General features: G+C 43.8%; 1 protein-coding gene across 6 annotated transcripts in view; it reads left to right on the top strand.

Annotated features, from left to right (window-relative positions):
• Positions 1–25,216, top strand: part of DPP6 (dipeptidyl peptidase like 6) — a 949,991-nt gene that overhangs the window by 574,792 nt on the left and 349,983 nt on the right. For all 6 annotated transcript variants that reach the window (XM_045053301.1, XM_045053300.1, XM_045053302.1 and 3 more), the window contains exon 2: positions 4,916–5,030. In XM_045053301.1, coding sequence (XP_044909236.1) covers positions 4,916–5,030 — 115 coding nt within the window. The remainder of the gene's footprint in view (positions 1–4,915; positions 5,031–25,216) is intronic.

A 25,216-nucleotide genomic window follows, 5' to 3' on the forward strand; every position in this document is an offset into this window, starting at 1 on the left:
GGCAAAGCCCGGGCTGTGGACGGATTGGTGACTGCAGGGCGGCCTGCCGACAGTGAAGCTTCTTGTACTCCTGCTTTTAGGTAATTTGGCCTTAAAAGTACCTCGGGTATTGTCTGTTGGGGAATTGCCCTCGGCAGGCCCCCTGGGAAAAGAACCATTAGGGAATAAAATAAGGTTCCGCAAGAAATTGTGCGGCCTTACGTTTAGCCCTTGCCATCCCCTATGGAGACTCCTCTACTTACAGGAAGGATGGCCTCATACCTTTGCCAGCAAAGAGGGCCTGTATAGGAGAGACATATGGATTTGAAAGCCCCACTCCGGCAACTAAGGAGTGTATCTCTGGGCACAGGTGACTTCAACCCCTAGGCCCACCTGGCCCCCGGGAGGCATTCCAGATGATGACTGAACCTAGTTGGTTAAGCTACAGAATGGTTCATTGGTTCCTAGGTGCATTGTCTCTCTGAGAATGTATGAGGCATGGGTTTCTAAGGCCTTTTCAGCCCTTTCTGACACCTCAGACTGAGGCAAACACATTGTTCTTCTGGCCTCATGTGGTTAGGAGGTCATGTCCCTGTAACTGTTCCATTTGAGATATTGAGAAATGGAGGGCCTTTCACGAGAACAGCAAATCAAATGCTTTGTAGATTATAGATAAATGCAGATGCATAATGGAATAATGTAAGAAATTAATCTATAATCAAAGGGTATGTGGGAAAGTTAGGGGAAAATCACCATATTATTTCTTAAAGGTCGTTTATACATAGGAACATTTTCAAAATTAGATAATGTTAGAAAAACATAGATGACGTATGCTACAAGGAAATCACTAGCATATATAATGCCACGTTTACTACAATAAATCGGCCAGTTCAACACACTGCTGTTGTCTGTATCCATTTTTATTTTAGTTTTAGTTTATTTTAGTTTTTTATTTCCCAGTTTTTTATTTTAGTTTTATTTTATTTTCACCGACGCCGTTCTTCCTTCAGGAACCCCTGGTTGCTGGAGCTGGTCTCAGCAATGGATGGATGAATGGACAGACGGATGGGATGGATGGATGGGTGGATGGGTGGATGGACGGATGGATGGATGGATGGGTGGGTGGATGGATGGATGAATGGACAGACGGATGGGATGGATGGATGGATGGATGGATGGATGGATGGATGGATGGATTGATGGATGGACAGATGGACGGATGGATGGATGGGTAGGTGGCTGGCTGGCTGGCTGGCTGGATGGATGGATGGGTAGGTGGGTAGATGGATGGATAGATGGGTGGGTGGATGGATGGAGAGATGGATGGATGGGTGCGTGGATGGACGGATGGATGGGTAGGTGGGTAGATGGATGGATAGAAGGATGGGTGGGTGGGTGGATGGATGGATTGATGGACATATGGACAGATGGATGGATGGGTAGACGGATGGATGGATGGATGGATGGATGGATGGATGGATGGACTGATAGAAACTTTGTTCACCTTGTTACACCAAATGGTTAATTGTTAATATGCTCTTCCATTTTACTGGATCTCTGAGATATGCATGTGGTGATAACAAGCAGAACAGGGAATGTATTATAGTCTCATTTTCACCATTCTAGGCAAAAATATATAATTCTGCTGAGAAATACACTACTGAAGCTTAACATTTCAGGGGATAATTTATTAACTTCTCTTGTCCTTCATGGGAAGCAGGGTCAGCTCTACTCAAATTTTCAATAAGTCAGCTCCTGCAAGTTAAGATGAGGAAGTCAGTTGAATCTGGGGGGCTAAATGAGACGTTCAGGGAAGCGCATATTAATCTGCATTCTAACTCAAAAACTGTCTCTATATTCTGGTTACACCCAAGTAGAAATTAAATGTGCACATAGACCATGACTAGAAAGGAAAATGGGGAAAATGAACATTTCTATTCTCTTGGATTAGCAAGATTATTCATGATTTGTTTCCTCCTTAATTTGTTTCCTATTATTATTATTGTTACAGTATTTTTTATGTAAGTTAAAAAAAGTTACTGTACTGTGAAAAGCGAGATTTGGCAAATGAAAATGGAATTTAATAAAGAATGTCTCCTTTCCTGTGGGTAAAATTTCTCTGCTTTTTTTCAGCGTGTAAGAATGCTGCCTGGAAGGCAATATGGTGCACCTGTCTTTAAGAAATGATGTAGTGATCCAGAATCATTTCACTTGAGTGAGCTTTGCTGTCAATGCCTGTTTGGTTATCTACTGTCCATTCTCCCATTCAATAATGTATACTAAGTTGGTTTTCTGTGAAAAATATTTTCTTCGTCCGGTGAACATGCAGGAAGCAGAGCCTTTGCCCCTTTCCAGAAGTCTCTTGACTTCCATTCATTTTCCACCCAGAGGAGCAACTTCACAGCTTTGCATCTTTCTTTTCCATCCTATGTGTGTTCATAGGACTTTTACTGTATTGGGCATTTTTAAGACCATTTATTTCCACCTTCCTTTCTGGGGGAGTGGACCTCCAGGATCCCTGTTAGGTGTTCACCATCTTGTTCACTTCTTGATAAAGCCGCCCATTCTGTTGTTAGGCAATATTAGTGCTTGGGAATTTTGAAATTGTACTGAAACAATTTCTACCTTCCAGAGCTATACAGAATAAGTCTCCTCTCTCTTGCATGTGACAGTTCCAGTGAAGACTCTAGGTATTTGGCTTTTGAGACTGAACATTCTTTCAAGCCTACTTCACGTGACATGTTTTGCAAACATTTCCATCCTCTGGCCATCTTGGCAGACACTCTCTATTTCATCTATGACCCCATCTAGCCTAGACCTGGATATCCCATTGGGGATGCGTTTGGGCTAGGAAGGGGCCCACTGAGTCCCAGAAGGGCTTCTGTCACTGCAACATGGGTTCAAGTGCACTTCTGCTACACTACTAGCTGGTCAAGAAATTGACACAAAGCAAAAGTCTTAGTCTTCTTTCTGCCTATGAACTTTGACCAGTGCATCTAATAGATGTGTTTAAAACAGATTTTAGAATTCTGGAGTAGTATTAAAAACAAGATTTGAAAGAGATCAATTATCTGACCTCATGAAGACAATAACATTTTGTCATTCTGGATCTTGAATAAGATTTGGTCTTGACTATTCTAGTATTCTGGTTTGATGATTACCCTGGGATTTCATCTGAGCAGGGTTCAAGAAATCTGAGCAGTGTTCGGGGCACCTGGGTGGCTCAGTCGGTTGAGCGTGCGACTTCGGCTCAGATCATGATTTCGCAGTTCATGAGTTCAAGCCCTGCGTTGGGCTCTGTGCTGACAGCTCAGAGCCTGGAGCCAGCTTCAGATTCTTTGTTCCTTCTGTCTCTGCCCATCCCCCACTTGTACTCTCTCTCTCTCTCTGTCTCTCAAAAATAAATAAATAAATGCAAAACAAAATTTAAAAAAATGGAAATCTGAGCAGTGTTCAAGGGTGTGCGAGAGATTATGTGCGCTACATTGGTAGAATGAATAGTACTGCTTCAAGATTTATGCTTTTCACATAATTATGTGTTGTCTTTGTTATTGGCTACTGATTTTCTCACATAGAAAACCTATCCAATAAGAAATGAGAGCAACTCAGTACAACTTTTCATCATTTTTAAGTGCTAAAAAGCCACTACTTAATAGATCGGTTCTAGATAGCAAATAAGATTGGTAGAAATTTCTAAACAACTATAAAACTCTTTCTTGCTAAGACCATAATGGCCCTCATAATTTTTCTTAATTTGATAACCTATAGGGCCAAAATTGAATATTTGCATTCCAAGTAATTAATTATTTGCCATCCTACATTTGGTATTACCTTTATTTCAACTTGTAAAAATGTGCTACATTCTAATGAACTTTCAGTTTTGGAGGAAGCTGTATTCGGGTATTGTGTTCTCTACTTTTTGAGACCATCTTTATTCTACTTCATCTTGACCTGGCATTAATATGAGTTATAATCATGGGGACCTTTATAAGAAAGAAGATTTTGTGATCTGTGTATGGGCGGAAAGAGCAGTAGATCATTTGCAGTGTGGCCATACGTCTTTATTTGTCCTGGGGAGGTTCAGGTGCTCTTGTATAATTAATGATAATTATCAATATAAACTCTTATATTTATTAATTATAGATATTAACCCCTTTGTCTTTCAAAGGATCTCTACTTGGAATGTAAATTACATGACCATCCTGATTTGAAAGCAACTGAAAGCTTGGTCTCAGCAGCCAATATGCCTGGTTAATTTCCTAGATCTGTCTAACCTTTAGCACACTTTAGCAATGTCTCCCGATTCTTCCTCCTGTCCGAACCCTGCTACAGTGCAAACATGGTTCCCTGGAGGGACTAAAATCTAGAATAGGTATAAGTGAGTTACCCAGTGAAGAGACCTGGGGAATCTTGAAGCCTTGTATGAGATTCTATAGAAGGAAGAAAAGGCTCATGATAGTGAGCAGTGTGTAGAGTTTAATTAAATGTGGCACGCAGTAGGTGCTAAATAAATATTTGAATCTGGTAACCGTGTGGATGTAAACGAAAAGGAAAATGAGAGAGGAGTTGGAGCTGGAGTGCTAATCGTATTGGGTTTGACTCAATGGGGGTTAGTAGGTTGGCTAGAGTGCAGAGATGTGCCCCAGTTCCTGTGTGCTGCAGGACCTAGTGTGCTTGGTGGAGAGACATTAAGTTCACAGAAATGCTGTAAATGTAGTAGAATACCACATTCATTCTTGAGATAAGGTTTTGCCGAGGTACAGGGATGAGAGCAGGAAGCAGAAGGGTGGAAAAAAGAACTAATCATAACTTCAGGGATGAGGATGTGCCTCATTCGCTGTTTTGTGTCTCGGTTCTTGATTTAAATGGAGTGTATTTATTAGGTTGATTTCATGTTTTCACTCACTGGATTTCTCTTTTCTGTTGTTGTTTTCAGGAGCTGGTGGGGAGTAATCCTCCACAAAGAAATTGGAAGGGAATAGCGATTGCGCTCCTTGTGATTCTGGTCATCTGCTCCTTGATTGTCACCTCGGTCATACTGCTGACACCAGGTACTTATATTTATTCTTGGAAAAGCAAGTCACTGTAAGGGAGAAAGTGCATAGTTTTGCTTTGCAAATTTTTTCTAAGTAACTACCTATTACATAATTTATTTTTCCCAGGTTGTAATTCTCATCGTGTCATTTTGTTAAATGATGCAATATGTTTCAATGAAAAAATCCATTTTGGATGCTTTGAATTTATTTATATAATTGTTGACTAGGTAGAAATACTTGGCATATATTAAAATTCATAATTCTTATTCATGCTTCTTGAGCTTAAAGACAGTGGCATTATAAATGTAGTCATTCTATAAATCTCATGGAATTCATGGCTACTATATCAAGGATGAATGTTAAAAATTATTAACACGACGTATGTTGGGCGCCTGGGTGGCTTGGTCGGTTAAGCGTCCGACTTCGGCTCAGGTCATGATCTCACGGCCTGTGAGTTCGAGCCCCGCGTCAGGCTCTGTGCTGACCGCTCAGGGCCTGCAGCCTGTTTCAGATTCTGTGTCTCCCTCTCTCTCTGCCCCTCCCCTGTTCATGCTCTGTCTCTCCCTGTCTCAAAAACAAATAAACGTTGAAAAAAAAAATTAAAAAAAAAAAAAACGACGTATGTTAAGTGTGAACTAAGGACCAAGTTACTTATTTGGTACTATTCGCGAAATAACGAAAGTAGAAGAAAGAGTCAGAACTCTCTCAGGAAGGAAAAAAACACACAAAAATCTGTAGCAAAAACCTACCACAAAAATGTGCATACACCTGCCCCAATGAATGTCTCAAAAATAAGGGCTGTGGGAGCTTGGAGGAGAGAGAGATCTTTTGTGAGGAAGTTCAGGAAGAAGGCGATATTTGAAGAGGGTGGTAATGAAGGGTGAGGTTCAGGAAGGAAGGAAGACTTTCTCTGTAAGGTAACCACACGGCAGTTATAGGAAACCACGTGGCCACATTCTCATTGTCATAGTAGCTTCCTAGTTGTGAGAACAAAAACCACAGCTCTAATCCTCAACAAATAAACTGCACAAGTATTAGGCCTTAAGGTGGGAAGAGAAGTAGATACATTGAAATGTAGAAATGAATAGATAGGCAGATAGATAGATAGGTAGATAGATAACTTTTACATTGTTGCAAGAAGCACAAGTAAACTACCATGTACATTTAAACCATGCCAAATCTTAAATGAAAACCGTAAAGTAATCTGTACCCTGAAACCAAAACTAGGTAAAGATACCACAGGAAAATTATAACCAATGCCCCTTATGAATACAGATGTAAAAGTCTCAATAGAATTCTAGCCAACTGAATCCAGCCCCATATAAAAAGGAGTGTATACCATCCCCAAATGTGATTTATCCCAGGAAGGAAAATTTGATTTAATGTATGAAAATCAGTGCAATACATACATATTAATAGAATAAAGGGGGAGGGAATCCACGTGATTGCCTCAGTAGATACAGAGCAGGCATCTGACAAAGTCCAAAATCCTCTCATAGAAAAACATTCAACAAGCTAGTAAAAAGAAACTTCCTCAACCTGATGAAGACCATGTATGAAAAACCCACAGCTAATATCATGCCTAATGGTGGAAGACTGAAAGCCTTTCCTTAAGATCAGGAACAGACAGGATGTTCAGTCTCCCCATTCCTACTGAATGTTGTAGTGGAGATTCTAGCCAAGGTAATGCAAGTGGAAAAGAAATCCAGATAGGAAAGAAGTGAACTATCTCCATTCACAGAGGACATGAATTTGTGTATAGAAAATCTTAAGAGGCTCCTGGGCGGCTCAATCAGTTAAATGTCTGACTCTTGATTTCGGCTCAGGTCATGATCCCATGGTTGGTGAGTTTAAGCCCCACATCGGGTTCTGCACTGACAGCACAGAGCCCGTTTGGAATTCTCTCTCTCCCTCTCTCTTGGCCCTCCCTGGCTTGCTGTCTCTATCTTTCTCTCTCTCTCTGTCTCTCTCTCTGTCTCTCAAAAACGCTAATTAATTAATTTTAAAAAAAAAAGAAAATGGTTCCAGCTGCAATCATTTCAAAAAGAATAAAATACTTCGGAATAGGTTTAACAAAAGATGTACAGGCTTGTGCACTGAAAATGGGAAAACATAAGTGAAAGAAATTAAAGAAAACCTAAGTAAATGGAAAGATACCCAATGTTTATGGATTAAAAGATCTAATATTGGTAACATGGCAATACTTCCCAAATAGATTATAGATTCAATCAGATCTTTATCAAAATCCCAATTGCCTTTACTGGAGAAATAGACAAGCTGATTCTAAAATTCATATGAAAATGCAAGGGACTCAGAATGGCCAAAACAACCTTGAAAAAGAACAGCTAAGGTATTTTTACTTCCTGATTTTAAAACTTACTCTAAAGCTACAGTAATGAAAACATTGTGATAGCAGCATAAGTGTAGACATATAGACTAATGGAATAGAATTGAGGGCTCAGAAATAAACCCATACATCTACGGTCAACTGATTTTTGACAAAGGTGCCAAGATCATTCGATGGAGAAAGAATAGTCTTTTCAACCCATAATGCTTGCAGAACTATGGGGCACCTGGGTGGTTCAGTCAGTTGAGCGTCCAACTTCGGCTGAGGTCATGATCTCGTGGTTCTTGACTTCGAGCCCCACGCTGGGCTCTGTGCTGACAGCTCGGAGCCTGGAAACCTACTTTGGATTCTGTGTCTCCCTCTCTCTCTCCCCTCCCCTGCTCACATTCTGTCTCTCTCTCTCTCAAAAAACGAATAAACTTTAAAAAATTTTAAACAAATAATAATGCTTGCAAAACTGAATATCCACATGCAAAAGAGCAAAGTTGGAGCCCTGCCTCACACCACATACAAAAATCAACTCAGTGTGAATCAACAACCTAATATAAGAGCTGAAACTATAAAATTCTTTGAAAACTTTTTAACGTTGTTATTTATTTTTGAGAGAGACACAGAGAGACAGTGCTAGTAGGGGAGGGGCAGAGAGAGAGGGAGACACAGAATCTGAAGCAGGCTCCAGGCTCCAAGCTGGAAAGTATAAAATTCTTGAGGAAAACTTGGGAGCATATTTTTATAAACTTGGATTTATGACAACAAAAGCATAAGCAGCCAAAGAAAAAAATAGGTAAATTGGACTTCGTCAAACTTAAGAATGTTTGACATCAGTAGACACTATCAAGAAAGTGAAAAGACAGCCCATAGAATGTGAGAAAATATTTGCAAGTCATATGTTCAGTAAAGGTCTAACGTCCAGATTATATAAAGAATCATTATAACTCAAAACAAAAGAGAAATCATTTAATTAAAAACAACCAGAGGATTTCAAAAACATTTATCCAGAGAAATATAAATGGCCAATAAGTATAAAAAAAGATGCTCAGTGGGGCACCTGGGAGGCTCAGTCGGTTGAGCAACCAACTTCGGCTCAGGTCATGATCTCACGGTTCGTGAGTTCGAGCCCCACATCAGGCTCTGTGCTGACAGCTCAGAGCCTGGAGCCTGCTTCGGATTCTGTGTCTCACTTTCTCTCTCTGCCCTTCTGATGCTCATGCTCTGTCTCTCTCTCTCTCTCTCTGTCAAAAGTAAATAAATATTTGAAAAAGTTAAAAAAAAAGATGCTCAACTCGTTAGTCATCAAGGAAATGCAAATCAGACTCACAGTATACCACTTTATACCCACTAGGATGGCTATAAAAAGAAAAAAAAAAGGAAAATAACAGGTATTGGTAAGGATGTGGAAAAATTGGAAACTTCAATTCAAAGTAGGAATGTGAAATTGTGTAGACTCTGTGGAAAACTGGTAGTTCCTCAAAAAGTTAAACATAGAGTTAGTGTATGACTGACTGAGTGATTCCACTCCCAGGAGTGTACCCAAGAAAACTGAAAGCATATGTTCATATAGAAACTTTCACATGGGTGTCCATAGCACCAGTATCCCTCAAAGCCAAAAGGGTGGAAACAACCCAGTGTTCATCACCTAATGAATAGATAAACAAGTATGTCCATACAGTGGAATATTATTCAGCCATAAAGAATGACTTACTGATGTATGCTACAACATGGGCAAAACTTGAAGACATTATGCTAAGTGAAAGAAGTTAGACGCAAAAGGCCCCATATTGTGTGATCCCAGAATGGGCGAATCCATAGAAGTAGAGGTAGATTAGTGGTTTGCCAGGGGCTGAGGCTGGAGACAGTAAGAAGTAACTGCTAATAAGTGTGAGATTTCTTTTTTTTTTAATGATAGATTTTTAGAGAAGTTTCCTAATTGAGAGGAAACCATAGAGATTTCCCCATATACCCTCTGTCCCCGCACGTGGATAGCCCCCTTAGTTCTCAGCATCCCTACCAGATGGTACATTTGATACAATTGATGAGCCCACACGGATGCATCATGGGATTTCTTTTGGGGTGATGCAAATATTCTGGAATTTGATAGTGGTGATGGACTCACAACTCTGTTCATACATTAAAAACTACTGAGCCGTGAGGCGCCTAGGTGGCTCCGTCAGTTAAGCGTCTGACTTCGGCTCACGTCACGATCTCGCGGTCCGTGAGTTCGAGCCCCGCGTCAGGCTCTGGGCTGATGGCTCAGAGCCTGTAGCCTGCTTCCGATTCTGTGTCTCCCTCTCTCTCTGCTCCTCCCCCGTTCATGCTCTGTCTCTCTCTGTCTCAAAAATAAATAAAACATTAAAAAAAATTTAAAAAAACTACAGAGCCGCACACATCAAAAAGCAGAACTTTATAGTAAGTGAATTTTATCTCACTTGAGCTGTTCGTTGAAATGATGGTGGAAAAATTATTTAAAAAACACTGGTGTCCTGTGGCCACATATATACTAAAGTACCATGAAAACTTGCCTACCATCGAAGAGGTTCAGGTAGCAATTCTGGAAAGGAGAGTGTTGCTCTCTCCTCGAACGTGCTTTATGGGCACACCAGAGTTGCCTGGGGCACCAGGACTCAGGATTCAATATGGTGCATCTGATTGATCAGGAAAAAGTTGATTCAATCTGAAATCTGAGTAAGGAGAGGGTTAGTAAAGACAACAGCCCTCGTTCTGTTTTGTGATTGGCTGATGATGATTCACCTTAGCTGGGGACTTCAGCAACCACATATTTTTAGTTCTTGTGGAGGAAATCAGGTCTCTCTGAGCATTTGTGGAGGGCGTATTCATGCCTTTGCTTTTCCTTGAGCAGAACTGTCCTTTATGTGAGAAAATGATTATTGAGCGGCTGATTCTGTGGTGGCCCAGCCCTGGCTTTGGGACTTAGAAAGCAGCAGTGTTTTGGGTAGTTTCAATTGCATCTGCCCTCCTAAGGCACACACGAGTGTTCACGTCACCCAGAGTCTAAGGGCTCCTGCAATGTCCTGACTGAATAAGTTACGAACCGGTCCTGGAAGCCTTCTCTCCTTGCGCCCATGCAATGCCACACGGAGGACTGTCCCTCAGTCTTCTCCGCTGCACAGGGCAGGGTGTCCCCTTCTCTCAAACGCAGCCGCTGACCCTGAGCGTCGTTGACATTCAGCTTTTGTGCATCGGCAATAGAGACCAGCGTCACTGTAAACTGTTACCTCTTTGCACGCTGGAGGCCAGTTGTCAGGGGCAACAACAATGAGTGAGAGGCATCTGCTGGTGGGGAGGCTGTAGCGAATCCCCGAATTCCAGAAAAGGCTTTGAAGAGCAGAATTTCTTTTATTCTTCTCTCGAAGTAACAATGTGGCGAAGCCGGGACTAACCCTTCGGTTCTCTCGGGCTTCCATAGCTAGCACGTCTTTTTCCAAGTCGTGGTGCTCAGGGATTGTGTGTTCTGTGGTTAGGATGATCAGCCATGCCCGTTCAATAGCATCCTGTTCCCTTCTGTCACGAGCTTTGTGCATCCACTGTCCTGGGCTGCAGCACTGGCTTTTGTGTTGACTGTCAAAATTCCGTCAAGTGGAAGAGAATGTCAAATCCCTTAACCTGTCCCTATCTCCGGAGCTTTCTCAAACTCACGAACACGCAGAGCATCCTCGCGTTAACCAGTGGTGCATGCTCACTGGTCAGACACTAACGATTCCCCTCTTGGGGCTGAGAGCATTGAGCTCACTGTTGGGTAAAACGGGAGAAAGGGAGACACAATTGGTCCTCATGAGATTTAGCGTCCACTGAAAAAGACAGAAGGAACGCCCATCAGGAGAATGCCCCACTAGTGCAATCCGGAAGCAAAAACAGAACAGAAATCCTGGGCCGGGCTTGGGTAAGGCCAGTTGAATTGTGCCTATCACTGAGTCATTGACCTAGAAGACTGTGCACACAGTTAAGTGCAGCAGTGCCTTCCGGTGGGTGAGGGACGAAGTGTAGTCTTGACGAGAGGAGAGTCCTCGTGATGATAACACCCTGCACATATTTGGGTCATCTTGGGTGTGTTCCCACCCAGCCTTGCCTCCGTTTTGGTAGACTTACTTAGAAATTGCAGTATGTACTTAAAAAATAAATAACCTTTTTCATGGACTACTCGTTTCTAGTCTTCTGGTTTGTTGAAACTCAGATTACAGCACTTGCTTTCTACCTGCCCCCCAAATCCATTCTGAACTCATTGGACTTAGCCTTTTGGTAGAAATGTTCCCACGTACACGTGGGTCCCCTTTCCAGCGTGGTAGGAGGAGTCGCGGTGGAGGCCGTGTTCTGGCCCAGGATCTTGAAGGGGCTCCTGGTAATCATTCTGAATGACAAGTACCTTGTTCTGTAGTGCAGGCTAATTACCACCAGTTATACACAATTTATGTTTTAAAAATCAGATTAAAAGTGTTTAAGGCAATCTTACTTCCAAAGGGACGAGCCAAATGAGAATGTGTCCTTTTCAATTTTGTCATTCATTTCTCCCTTGCTAGCCTGTGCTCTTTTCTAAATTCCTCTTTGGTGTAATAGGCTCAAAGTTACCTTTTTGTTTAAGTTTTATTTTCAGATATTAAATTTGTGTCTACGCTAGGTCACACAAGGTGTATGCCTTTTTTGGTAGCTACACATCTTGCATTCCGATGACAAAGACTCTGACATTCTGCAATGCCTCCGTTACTGTTGTGGGAGCTGAAAAATCCAGCAGGATCACGTTGGCATTAAAAGAGCCCAGACATTTGACCTTACGGATTTTCACATTAGAGAATGCGAACAATAGTTTCTGATGGAAAACACCAGAACGCTTTCAGGTGGCGTGTAACTGAAAAGCCTTGGGTATTTGAAAGTCACAGTGATGGTAGACTTTGGGCTGAGGCCAAACAGAGGTTATCAGAATATGAGACTCACTAGTCTTTTCGGCGGGAGCATAACATAGAGAGGGTTTTTGTGGAGTTGAAATTTCGTGGTTTACATCCGATATGTGTAACTGCTTTGCTAACCCTCAGCTTATCTGTTTTTAGTTTTCAATTGGACCCACTAGGCTTTACTGAGAGGGAGTGAAATCTAGCAAATTGGCCATCACGGCTCATAGATTGGAATCTCCTATAGGACAGAGTAGGTTTGGGCAAGTCAGACACTCGTCATGTGTTCTGAATGTATACCAGAGTCAAACTAAGATGAAATGACTTTGTGTGGAAAAAAAACTATATTCAGATTAACATTTGAGAGAGCCCCTCCGCTTCAGCGTTGTAGCTGCTACTTAACAAAAGTTCTATATTAAAATTTCCACCGAATTTTAAAACTGGATTTTTTTTAGGGCACTTTTGGATTCACAGCCAAACTCAGAGCAAGTATAGATTTTTCCCAGACCCCCTCTGCCCCCAGGCCTGCACATCCTGCCCCATTACCAACATCCCCACCGACTGTACATTTTTACAGTTGATGAGCCTGCACTGACCCATCATTATCACTCAAAGTCCGTAGTTTACATTAATGTGACTCTTGGTGTTATGCGTTCCATGGACTTGGACAGATGTTTCTCCCATGACAGTGTCATACAAAAGAGTTGCCTTGCCCTAAAAATCCTCCGACGTCTGTCTTTTCATCCTTCCCTCCCCCATAACCCCTGGCAACGATCTTTTTACAGACTCTGTGGTTTTGCTTCTCCAGGATGTCATATAGTCGGAACCATATGGGATGAAGCTGTCCTTTACTTAGAATATGCTTTTAAGGTTCTCCCCTGTCTCTTCATGGCTCGACAGCTCATTTCTTTGTAGTGCTAAATAATATTCCATTCTGTGGATGCATCACAGACTAACTGTCCATTCCCCTGCTGAAGGACATTTTAGTTGCTTCCACGTGTTGGAGTTATGAACAGGGCCGCTGTAAACATTCAGGTGCCGGTTTTTATGTATGTGGACATACCTTTGCCACCCCGTGTGGGTGAACACCAAAGAGTATGATTGGTGGCCTGTGTGGTACAGGTGTCTTTCGTTTTGTGAGAAACTGTCAGACTGTCTTCCAAAGAGGCCACCCCATTTGGTGTCATCAGCGTCCTGGATTTGGGCCTTTCTGATAGGTGTGTAGTGTGTGAAAGCTTATCTTTTTAAAAAATTCTGGAACAATTGATTTTTAAACATTCACTTATGTATTTAAATTTTTTTTAACGTTTAGTTTTGAGAGAGAGAGAGAAACAGAGTGCAAGCAGGGGAGGGGCAGAGAGAGAGGGAGACACAGAATCGGAAACAGGTTCCAGGCTCTGAGCCGAGCTGTCCACGCAGAACCCAGTGTGGGGCTTGAACCCATGAATCACGAGATCATGACCTGAGCCGAAGTTGGATACTTAATTGAGCCACCCAGGTGCCCCTCAAATGTTTATTTAAAATACATTTACAATATTATATTGTTTAATGAATTTTCAAACTGAACAGCCTCCTGTAGCCAGTATCAGAATGTAACCAGCATCCCAAAAGCCCCCGCTCATGCTTTCTCATCACTAATCCTCCCAAAGGTAACCCAATTTCTGACATCGTAGAAGGGTTTTGCATGCTCTTATAAGTTTTGAATTTACAATATTAAAATGATCGTTTAGGATGTATTCTTTTACAACTGGTTCTTTTGTTCAGTATAATGTTTGTGAGACTCATCATTGTATTTTAAGATGGATTGATGCTCAATTTTTCATCTATACATAATCTATATAGAATCCCTCCAACAATCACAAAGTAGCAATAATTTGTAACAATAATTTAGTAACTTATGTACGTATAACTTATGTTAATAGTAACAATAATTTAATAACTTATGTATGTATCATAACAAGTAACATACATCTTATTGTTTCTTAAGGTTGTTCTAGAAATAGGTAGTCCGGGGGTGCCCGGGTGGCTCAGGTGGTTAAGCGTCCAACTTCAGCTCAGGTCATGATCTCACGGTTTGTAGGTTTGAGTCCCACATCAGTCTCTGTGCTGACAGCTTGGAGTCTGGAGCCTGCTTTGGATTCTGTGTCTCCCTCTCTCTCTGTTCCTCCCCTGCTTGCTCTCTCTCTCTCTCTCTCTCTCTCTCTCTCTCTCTCTCTCTCAAAAACAGAAATTAAAAAAATTAAAAAAAAAAAGAAATAGGTAGTTTGGTCATGTCTTCTAGGCATTTTCTTTTGTTTTTTTTAAGTTTATTTATTTATTTTGAGAGAAAGAGAGAGGACACCAGAAGAGGTAGAGAGAGAAGGGAGACAGAATCCCAAGCAGGCTTCACACTGTCAGCACAGAGCCCAGTGTGGGGCTTGAACTCACAAACCATGAGATCAAAATGTGAGCCAAAATCAAGAGTCAGATGCTTAACCAATGGAGCCACTCAGGCGCCCCATCCAGGCATTTTCTCTTTTCTCCTTCCTGTATTCAACTCATCCCCCAAATCCAGTCGTGTCAGAGCTCATCTGTTGTGTGTGACTACGACCAAGTGTCCTGTCATAGGACACCCAAGTTATGTGATCTAGTATCCTTCACTTGCACTTGGGCATCTGTAGTTCTGTTTCTAGATTCCTCTGTGTCTGTTCGCACCCACCTGCCAGCTGGCTGATTGGGAGAATAGTGTCTGCTCTGCTCATGAAATAGATACTTGTTTTTGCTGCTGCTGCTGTGCTGCTGTCCTTTCGGATTAAAGATAATCTGTTAACGTCAAGTGAAACTAAGTTCTCTACTGGGATAGTGCAGATAATGTTTATTATGACAGTCCAGAGTATAGGAGAGATCGGGGAGGGCAGGAAGCATTCGTGGAAGATTTTTTGGAAGATGAGGAACTTGAAAGACGGGGACAACAGAAATGATGGTAATCTAAGAAGGGAGGTCCCCATGAGCCATAATAAGCCTGCCGGGCATCTCTCTGGACAGAGGGTGTCTGGCTTGGAAGCCATGGAGGGACATAAGGAACGTCAAGAGTTAGGCTGAAGGGGTGGGGTGGTGGCAAATTGGGAGGGTCTGGAAGTCCAGGCTCTGGATTTGTGATTATACTCTAACGGCTTCTGTCATCTGTAACAACTTATACGTTGTACCTGTTTTCAGAATCTGATAAAACCATAAATTATCTTATCATTGGGAAAGGGTGTACAGGTACTCATAAACATTTGGATGCACCGCAGGAAGCTCATGTACCAGGCCAGCCCGTCCATGGGCCACGTTGGGATCAGCCTGAGCGTTTATCCAGAACCCAGAAGTTACAGTGTATCTGAGTACTTCTGTCCCCAACAGAATATCTAACTGAAATAATTCAAACCGTAGGTATTGTACTGTTTCATAGAAGAGGTCTGGGAATGGCCAGTCCCAGGATGGCTCCCTGGCTCAGAGATCTCTGCTGCTAGTGTGAGGGTGCTGGTGGAGTGACCACAGTGGCTTCTCACAACACATCTCCTACCATCACAGGAAAGAAGGGAAAATCCCAGAACGTGCCTCATGCACTTCTGTCTTTTTCTGCAACCATCCAGGAGACAGCTTAGTTGCCATAAGTGTATTACATGGCCTTTGGCCTCCCTTGGCTGGAAGAGGTTTGGGGAAGCAAGTATTCCTAAGACCTGGAAGGATACAGTGGTTCTGGGAAGGCAGACCCTTGTCTGCCACAACAGGACCCACTGACTTATGAAATATTTGATGAATGCAGTCTGCATCCCTTGAACTTGAACAGTGAGTTTGAACCATTCTTTAAAGGGAAACAAATCTGGGGTGCCCGGGTGGCTTAGTCGGTTAAGCGTCCGACTTCGGCTCAGGTCATGATCTCACAGTTTGTGGGTTCGAGCCCCACATCAGGCTCTGTGCTGTCAACTCAGAGCCTGGAGCCTGCTTCGGATTCTGTGTCTCTGTCTCTCTCTGCCCCTCCCCCACTTGTGCTCTGTCTCTCAAAAATAAATAAATGTAAAAAAAATTTTTTTTAATGGAAACAAATCTTAAAAGAGGGCATTCTGACAGATTCTTATAAAAGAGCGAAGTCATTTACCCTGCTACTAACCTTATAGTTAGTGGCAGCGTTCCGAAATCCTGAGAAGGAGGTCCCTGGGAGAATCTTAACAGCCTCTACTTTGACTTTTCATCATCAGTTCTAGGATTGTGAAGTGCATCTTGCTTATTTATTGAATCCTTGCACTAAAGACCCATTTATCTAAGGGATGGCAGCAGATTATTATTCACGCTTGTGTTAAAACTCTAAGGCAAATGTGCCTGCACATTTATCCATAAACAGGCACTTTTCTAAGCGTTGCTACATTTTGCATCCTATTTTAAAGGCACGGTTGCATACAAACAATGAAAAGGATAAGTCTTATCCTGGCACTCTGGTGTTCTCTAGTCTGTTGCCTGGTTTGGATGAGAGCCTCTTGGTAAATTTCAGGTGAATTTGGGGAGCCTTCAGGACCATCTGTTACAAGGGACTGGCTAGTCTAGGAGTTGCTATTTTAGGGAAGACTCTGGCCAGCCAGGAACCAAAGGCAGCAATTTAGGAATCTTAAGTCGAGTTACCAGGTCCAGGTTAGGAACACAGACATAGATAGTAGAATAAAATCAGGGAACCGGAGACAAATTGCCCACAACGAAGCAGGCATTTCAGAGGACCCAGGAGGATTGAGTTCCAGGCTGCAGTGGCCTGCCTTCTCTCTGAGGCAGAACTCTTGACCTTAAACCCTGTTCGAACGAATGCTGTTTCTCACTTCACCAAAACCAGCACATACACGTGTGTATATACAGGCTTTCTCAGATGGCTATTTCATATTCCTCAAGTTCCAGATGATTTGTAAATTAATTCTGTGCTTTTAGGTAAGGTATCAGAATTACCCGGAATTAGGTTAAGAGGTAGTTTCCAGAGCCTCAGATGAATCAGTCTTTTTCTCCCTTGCTTTGTCCTTATCTATCCTCTTTTTATGTCTTTTTTAAAAAAAATTCAGCAAATGTCTGATTATCGTATTTTCAGAGGATGCCTTCTGAAGTAGTGGGTTAGCTGGAAGTGCAGGAAAGGTCTTGAGGGATCTGGTAGGTGAGACAAAGGCTCCCTGAAGGTTCCCTGTGTGTCCTAATGCCTGGAAGCTGGGAACCTTACCTTATATGGCAGAAAGGGTGCAGAGGTGGTTACGTTAGGCATCCTGAGATGAGGGGGGCGGGGTTTCCTCCATTGTCCACAGGTCCTAAATGTAACCACATGTATCTGTGTGAGAAGGAGGCAGAGAGGATTTGACACAGACAGAGAGGAGACAGCAGCGGCACCAGGGAGGCGGGGACTGCAGTGATGTGGTCAGGAGGCGGGGAGCGCCCACAGTCACCAGCAGAGTCAGAGAAGAGATGCGCCCCCAGAGCCCCGCACAAGTGTGCCCTGCCACCAGGCACCTTGCTTTGGGTCCAGGGACACTGACTGCAGACTTCTGGCCTCCACAGCAGAGAAAGAACAGTCGTCCGCTGTGCTGAGCCACCACACGCGTGGTGCTTTGTTACAGCAGCCACGGGAAAGTGACACAAAGGGAAATAGATGCTTTTGCCATTCTTGCGGTGGCCGTGGCTTACAGGCAGGCACCGTGGAGGGTAAGAGCGAGGAGGAGGTGTGCTGGACCCTCGGGGGGCCACGGTGGTGGTGACCCCCTTCCCCCGGTTCAAGGAGAATCCTGCCCGCCTCCCCACCTCTCCTGACAACTCCTCTCAGCTTCAGACTTTGGTTCTGCATCCTCTCTGCCACCAGAGAAGGAACTGAAATGCATTCACATCTGGGGACATGTATTGCAGTTTTTAAAATATAGAGAGGAAAGGACAACACCCATCCCCTGCATTGGCTTAACTGATGTCTATTATCTTACTCACATGCATGACACAGATGCGAGTTCCACTTACAGCTCCCATAAAATTGACAGGAGCCAAGTTAAATACAGATCAATCAGCGAAGCCAATAAAATTCAAGTAGCCAAACTATGTTCCGTGTGGCAGGTGATGAGGATTTCTGGAATAGCGTGCCTCCAAATGTGTCTATGGCATTGTGCTCCTGGGACATGGGCCCTTGGGGTCCCCCAACTGTCCTCTAGCTGCACCGGTGAGGGCTCGCTCCAGCCACCGTCTCTCTGTCGGGAGCACTGCACATCTTTGCTCACAGGGCAAACTGCACCGCCATCTGGGAAGGTTAAATTAGCCGGCCGTGGGGTTGGTGCATCGTGAAGACGCACGCCAGCGCCGACGCTGGGTTCAGGTGTGAGTGGATGCTTACGATCAGATTGTGACTTCATTAATGATTAAGAAAAAATGGACGGTGGAGAAGCTAGTAAATGCTCAACCGAAATCAAACTAATAATAATACTCTTTTTTGGACTCTCAATTCTACAACCAGTCTCTAGAGACCGTTCATCATTACATTTTACCAATTCGGATTTTAGTGTTTCTGATGTTTATTCCTGTGATTCTTTTTTTTAAGTTTATGTATTTTGTTTTTTGAGAGAGAGAGAGAGAGAGAGAAAGAGAGAGAGAGAATGAGCAGGGGAGGGGCAGAGAGAGAGAGAGAAGGAGGGAGAGAACCCCAAGCAGGCTCCGCACTCACAGCACAGAGCCCAACGCAGGGCTTGAACTCACAAACTGTGAGATCATGCCCTGAGCTGAAACCAAGAGTCGGACACTCAACCGACTGAGCCACCCGGACACCCTATTCCTGTGATTCTTGGTTGTGTGCTTATCTATCTATATTGACAGATGACTCCTGGTAAAGTGAAGAACGTCGCTCACTTACGTGCCTCCCGCCTCCTCTCTTCACTCTGTTGTGAGACCTTTGAGGTTATTTTTAAGTCCTTTATAAGGTTCTTTCATAACTTCATATGAAAACGTCTTTCTGTATACGTGTCTTATTCCTCTGACCTTAAGTGGAATGTCTTGACCTCTCACTGGCTGAGATGGGGAAGTTTGCACACCTGACCACCCCCTCCCCGGCCACCCGGGCTCCTCCCATTCTTCCTCTCAGCTTTGGGCAATGTTTGCAGCCTCCTTTCTCACGTTACTAAATCTCCCACCAAACAATAACAAGTTTATTGGAAAATGGAACACTCACCGAAAACATCCACAGTTTGTCTGGAGGCATTCAGGCCAAGTGAACTCTCATTCCTCCAAACCCATCAGTAGCTACAATTTACCTTACTGCTACTTGGACCTTGACTTTCTTAAACGAACCAGTTTCTTGGCAATTCTAATGGATTATTTCTATTTGAAAGGAACAAGTAAAACTCTTCTTATTGAAGACAAAATGAATGCCTGTATAGGATGTGCTCGTCAAACAAACGGGTCGGTTTAGAAAGGTTGCAGAGTGGGGCACCTGGGTGGCTCAGTGGGTTGAGCGTCTGACTCTTGGTTTCAGCTCAGGTCACAATCTCATGGTTCATGGGTTCAAGCCCTGCGTCAGGTTCTGTGCCGACAGTGTGGAGCCTGTTTGGGATTCTCTCTTTCTCCCTTTCTCTCTGCCCCTCCCACATGCATTCTCTCCCTCCCTCCCTCCCTCCCTCTCCCTCTCCCTCTTTCTCTCTCTCAAAATAAGTGAATAAACTTTTTAAAAAAGAAAGAAAGGGTACAGGATACCAGATCTATAAATGCTGTGTTTTTGTGTACTAGCAACAAAAAGTTGGAAGTTAAAATTTTGAAAATATCAGTTGTGTTAGCAGGCTCAGGCTGGCATAATAAAGTACCACACACCAAGTGGCTTAAACAACAGAAATTTATTTTCTCATAGTTCTCGAGTCTTTAAGCCCAAGACCAAATGCCAGCAGAGTTGGTTTCTAGGGAGACCTCTCATTCTGGCTGGCAGAATTTCTCACTATATCTCACATTGCTTTTTGTCTGCATACAGAGAGACAGACAGAGAGAGAGAGAGAGAGAGAGAGAGAGAGGGAGGGAGGGAGGGAGGGAGAGAGACCTCCGCTGTCTCTTCCCCTTTCCTTACAAGGATTCTGGTCCTGTTGAAATAGAGCCCCATCTTTATGATCTTATCTAACTTTAATGACTCTTTTGGGGCTCTATCTCCAGGTATAGTCACATTGGGGGTTAAGTCTTCAGCATATGAATGGGAGGGGGGTGCCATTCAGTCCATAACCAGTACTCATGGATATCGTTAGGGACCATTATTTTGCGTATACAGTCTGACCTCCAGCCCTTAAAGATTCACATCCGTCCCACATACAAAGCACGTTCTCTCCACCCTAAGGTCTGCAGAAGTCCCATGCTTACAACATCAACTCAAGTTCCAAAGTCTCATCAGCTCCAAAGTCCCAAATATCATCATCCAAGCCACCTCAACAAGTTAACGCTAAGACTCCAGGCGTGATCCATACTGCAACCTGTAGACATGTTCCCTGGTTCAGATTTCATCGTTCTAAGTTGTTGATCATGAAGCACGACTACATTTCTTCCTTCATTATGATAAGCATCCCAAGGGAGTAGGAGTATCATCTCCAGTAGATAGCATCGATCGCACTTCTTTGCAAGAGAAGGAAAAGTCTAACCGGAACTGTTGATTCCAGCATCTACTAGTGCCCGACGCAGAGCACCCGCTCAGCTAACGTGCTGGCTGCTTGTGTTTTCGTAGTCTTTTCCTTGTCCTAAGCAGCTGTCCACATTGGGTTCGTCAGTAATGAAGCAAGCAGCAGGAATTTGCCGTGAAGCAAAAGCTGTATCATTGGAACTTGGGAGGTAATGGCTCAGAGTTTGAAACACGGACGGGATTCCCTCACGTTCTTCTGATGTGTGTATGAAAGCAAACAACTATTATCATCTTCTATAGAAATGACATGCACGTGTTCACAGTGACTTCTTCTAAACACCCAGGGTACTTTGACTCTGTGCTCAGGTTGAGATCTGCCTCCTCCGAGGAGCTGTGTCCGGCTGTCCACAGTCTTTGTCTCCTTGGAGTTTGAAAACCCTACACTCGACCCCTGCCACATCACACGTCGCCGTGGGCCATTGTTGTTGTGCTTCTTGTCGTTCTGATGTGGAGGCTACGTTTTTTCAATGAAGGAAATACGTCCGTAAGAATGGCTTTGTAAACTTTTCCTTTATTTATGGAATTTTTTTTTTTAACCTGGAGAACATAGTGTTTTCTCATTAGCATTACCTGCCTGAGGTTTTCTGTATTTTATAATTTAATTAGCATCCCGCTTCTGGAATAGGTGTACATAAGCCGGAATCTGTGAATAATGTCAGTGTTCACATTTCCCTGCGAATGTGGTTAATGCAGCTTGGCTAACTCCCCACCCATCTTCGGAGAAGCCATGTAACCACTCAGTAGCTCAGGTCTGCCTTCTGGAACATGGCCTTCCTTCCTCCTCTTTCTTAAAGGATCAAGAGTGAAAACCATCAGTGTCCTCCCCAGACTGCCAAGCATTTTTCGAGTGGTTAGTTATTCCAGTTTCTAACACAAGCAGAAGGAACAAGAGACTCTGACTAATCGCGTAGATTTTCTTTGTTCCTAAATTGGGTTTGTCAGCAGCCGACCTCTGCTTGCAGTGATTGAAAACCTCAAGAGGTTATGCTTCCCATTAATCCATTGTAGGGTGGTGGAATTTATTTCTAATTTTAAAAATCTCTAAGGAACATTCCAAAATGTTCTCCGGTAATTGTGCTGCTTAACAACATAACTGTTTAACAAGCACCAGGAAAGGAAAGGGACCTGAGAAATTTGCATTATATTCTGACCTACATAAAGATAACAACAGCCTCGCTACAGACTATGGCGTGCCTTTGCATGCCAGTGAGCTGACTGGGATGCCACGTGCTTTGCAAGTGCTACGTGGTCATCTGACTCTGGGGCTAAATGAAATTCATCCCCAAGTTGCCTTAGGGGTGAAAGCCAATCCGGAAGAGCCACGGGCCACTTCGTGTATCTCCATTTGCATGTTGACTTCTGGTTTAAGATGTCCGATTGAGCACAGAAGTCTTTCCCTTTTGGGTTGAAACAAGTAGAGATGAGAGAAAATAAATAAAAATGTAGCCGCACTCAAAAACAAGAGTGTTGTATATACCTGGAGCAGAAAAGGTCTTCGAAAGAAGGACCAGGCAAAAACCTAAAGTACCAAGTAAGACCAAACTCCTGCCACCCTCAAGGGGCAGAGAATGACGTCCGATCCAACAGGAGGGGCTAGGATATTGGTGTTCGTGAGGGGCCAGGGACGGGACAAGTGCATCCTGCCTGAAAACTGGGTTCGTGTTCAGAGGCTCTTGAATCACATCAGCCACGTAGGGCTGCCCAGGTCCAGCCCAAATGGCCACACGGGGCCCAGACAGAGCCTCAAAGTGCCCAGGACATTGACCACAACCACGCCACCAAGGGTCTCTCGTGACCCAGGACACTTTCAGGGCAGAAGCTTACTACTAAGAAATACAAGGACCCCCAGAAACTATCCCCTACAAAGCAGAACACCAGCTTAACACACACGAGAACTTAAGTCCAAAGAAATATAAATGAATAGGGCAATCAGAAAATGACATTTTAGGTTTAAAAAAAATTATCAATGTGATAGAGGAGCTTACAACTAGAAGAGTAGATGATCTTGAAAAGGAGCTGTTTAGGGGCGCCTGGGTGGCGCAGTCGGTTAAGCGTCCGACTTCAGCCAGGTCACGATCTCGCGGTCCGTGAGTTCGAGCCCCGCGTCGGGCTCTGGGCTGATGGCTCAGAGCCTGGAGCCTGCTTCAGATTCTGTCTCTGTGTCTCCCTCTCTCTCTGCCCCGGCCCTGCTCGTGCTGTGTCTCTCTCCCTCAAAAATAAACATTTAAAAAAAATTTTTTTAATTAAAATAAAGAATACAGGGGCGCCTGGGTGGCGCAGTCGGTTAAGCGTCCGACTTCAGCCAGGTCACGATCTCGCGGTCCGTGAGTTCGAGCCCCGCGTCGGGCTCTGGGCTGATGGCTCAGAGCCTGGAGCCTGTTTCCGATTCTGTGTCTCCTCCCTCTGCCCCTCCCCTGCTGATGCTCTGCTCTCTCTCAAAAATAAATAAACAGGGGCGCCTGGGTGGCGCAGTCGGTTAAGCGTCCGACTTCAGCCAGGTCACGATCTCGCGGTCCGGGGGTTCGAGCCCCGCGTCAGGCTCTGGGCTGATGGCTCGGAGCCTGGAGCCTGTTTCCGATTCTGTGTCTCCCTCTCTCTCTGCCCCTCCCCCATTCAAGCTCTGTCTCTCTCTGTCCCAAAAATAAATAAACGTTGAAAAAAAATTAAAAAAAAAAAAAGAAAGAAAAGGAGCTGTTTAGGAATAATAGAAACTAAAATGTAATTGTTTGAAATTTTAAAAGTCAGTTGCAGGATGAAGCTCTCTAAATAATGCTAAAAACAGTAACAAGGTGGAAAATCGAATGGAAGAAATCATGCAAATGCCCCCAAAGAAATAAAAATGTGGGAAACACGGAGAAAACACCAGGGAGGTGGTGGTGGGACCCCACAGCTCTCACACAGGGTCCGTCCGCACCCTGGAAGGGAGGGCTAGGTTGAAGGAGAAATAGTATTAAATGAGATCATCACTACAGCCTTCCTGATAAGGAGAAAGTGATTCTTAGACTGATAACGTTATTGGGTGGTAAGCATGATTTTTAAATAAAATCCACAAGTAGACATTTTCTTTCCTTTTTTTTGTTATTTGTTTTTTATCTTATTTTTAATGTTTATTTATTTTGAGAGAGAGAGATAGAGAGAGGGTGGGGGGGGGGGGAGGGACAGAGAGGGAGACAGAGAATCCCAAGCAGGCTCCGCATTGTCAGCGCAGAGCCCTGCCAGGGGCTTAATCCCAGCAACCCGGAGATCATGACCTGAGCCCAAGCCAAGAGCCGGATGCTCAACCGACTGAGCCACCCAGCCTCCCCACAAGTGGACATTTTCTCGTGAAATTTCAGAATATCAAATGTAATAAGAGACTCTGCCTTCGTCTCTCGATATTTCCGTCACACTGTCTCCTGCACCAACAACAGCACGCACGATTTCCTGAGAATGCCGCGTTCACTGATACCTTCATGCCCTTGCCTTTCTTCTAGCTCGAAAGTTCTTCTTTTGTGTCTTTATCTGGGCTAGCAGGCGCTTTCCTCGGGGAATTCTCTCCAGAGTTCCTCCCATTTCATTCTCCCTCCTCAGGGCCAGCCTCCCTCCTCTCAGCACTGACGCTCTTGCAACATTGTGGCTCTCTGAGTTCCATAAAGTCTTCCCTTGTGATTCCTCAGGCTCAGGCTGGTTCCTGGGGCGTGACAGTCGTGCATGCTTGTCACCACCTCAAAGGATCTTTGAAATGCATCAAAGTACTACTCAGTGATTTCATTAGATAGCAGCCGAATATGTGAACAAGCCATCAAGGTCCAGAGAGGCCAGCGGGGAGCATCTTAAGGAGTCAGAACTGATCCCTGACAGAGTCCAGTGTCCTGGTGTCACCAGAGCAGTTTCATGGCGTACATCACAACGCCTTCACCACAAACTGTCCTAGGTAAAAGTCATGATGTTAAAATACCTTTTAAAAACAAAGCAACAGTGGGGCACCTGGGTGGCTCGGTCAGTTGGGCGTCCGACTTCAGCTCGGGTCGTGATCTCGTGGTTTGTGAATTCGAGCCCCGTGTCGGGCTCTGTGCTGACAGCTCAGAGCCTGGAGCCCGCTTCAGATTCTGTGTCTCCGTCTCTCTCCGCTCCTCCCCTGCTCACGCTCTGTTTCTCTCTCTCTCTCAAAAATAAATACACATTACAAAAATTTAAAAACAAAGCAATAGTTTTTAAAAAAGTGAAACGCATTTTTAGATTAATAGAACAGTGGTTTGTAAAAAGAGGGATTTTTCAGAAAGTGAATTGTCTACCTTTTTCATCTTTTTCC

The sequence above is a fragment of the Felis catus genome, chromosome A2, assembly GCF_018350175.1.
Source record: "Felis catus isolate Fca126 chromosome A2, F.catus_Fca126_mat1.0, whole genome shotgun sequence".
NCBI classification, from domain to species: domain Eukaryota; kingdom Metazoa; phylum Chordata; class Mammalia; order Carnivora; family Felidae; genus Felis; species Felis catus.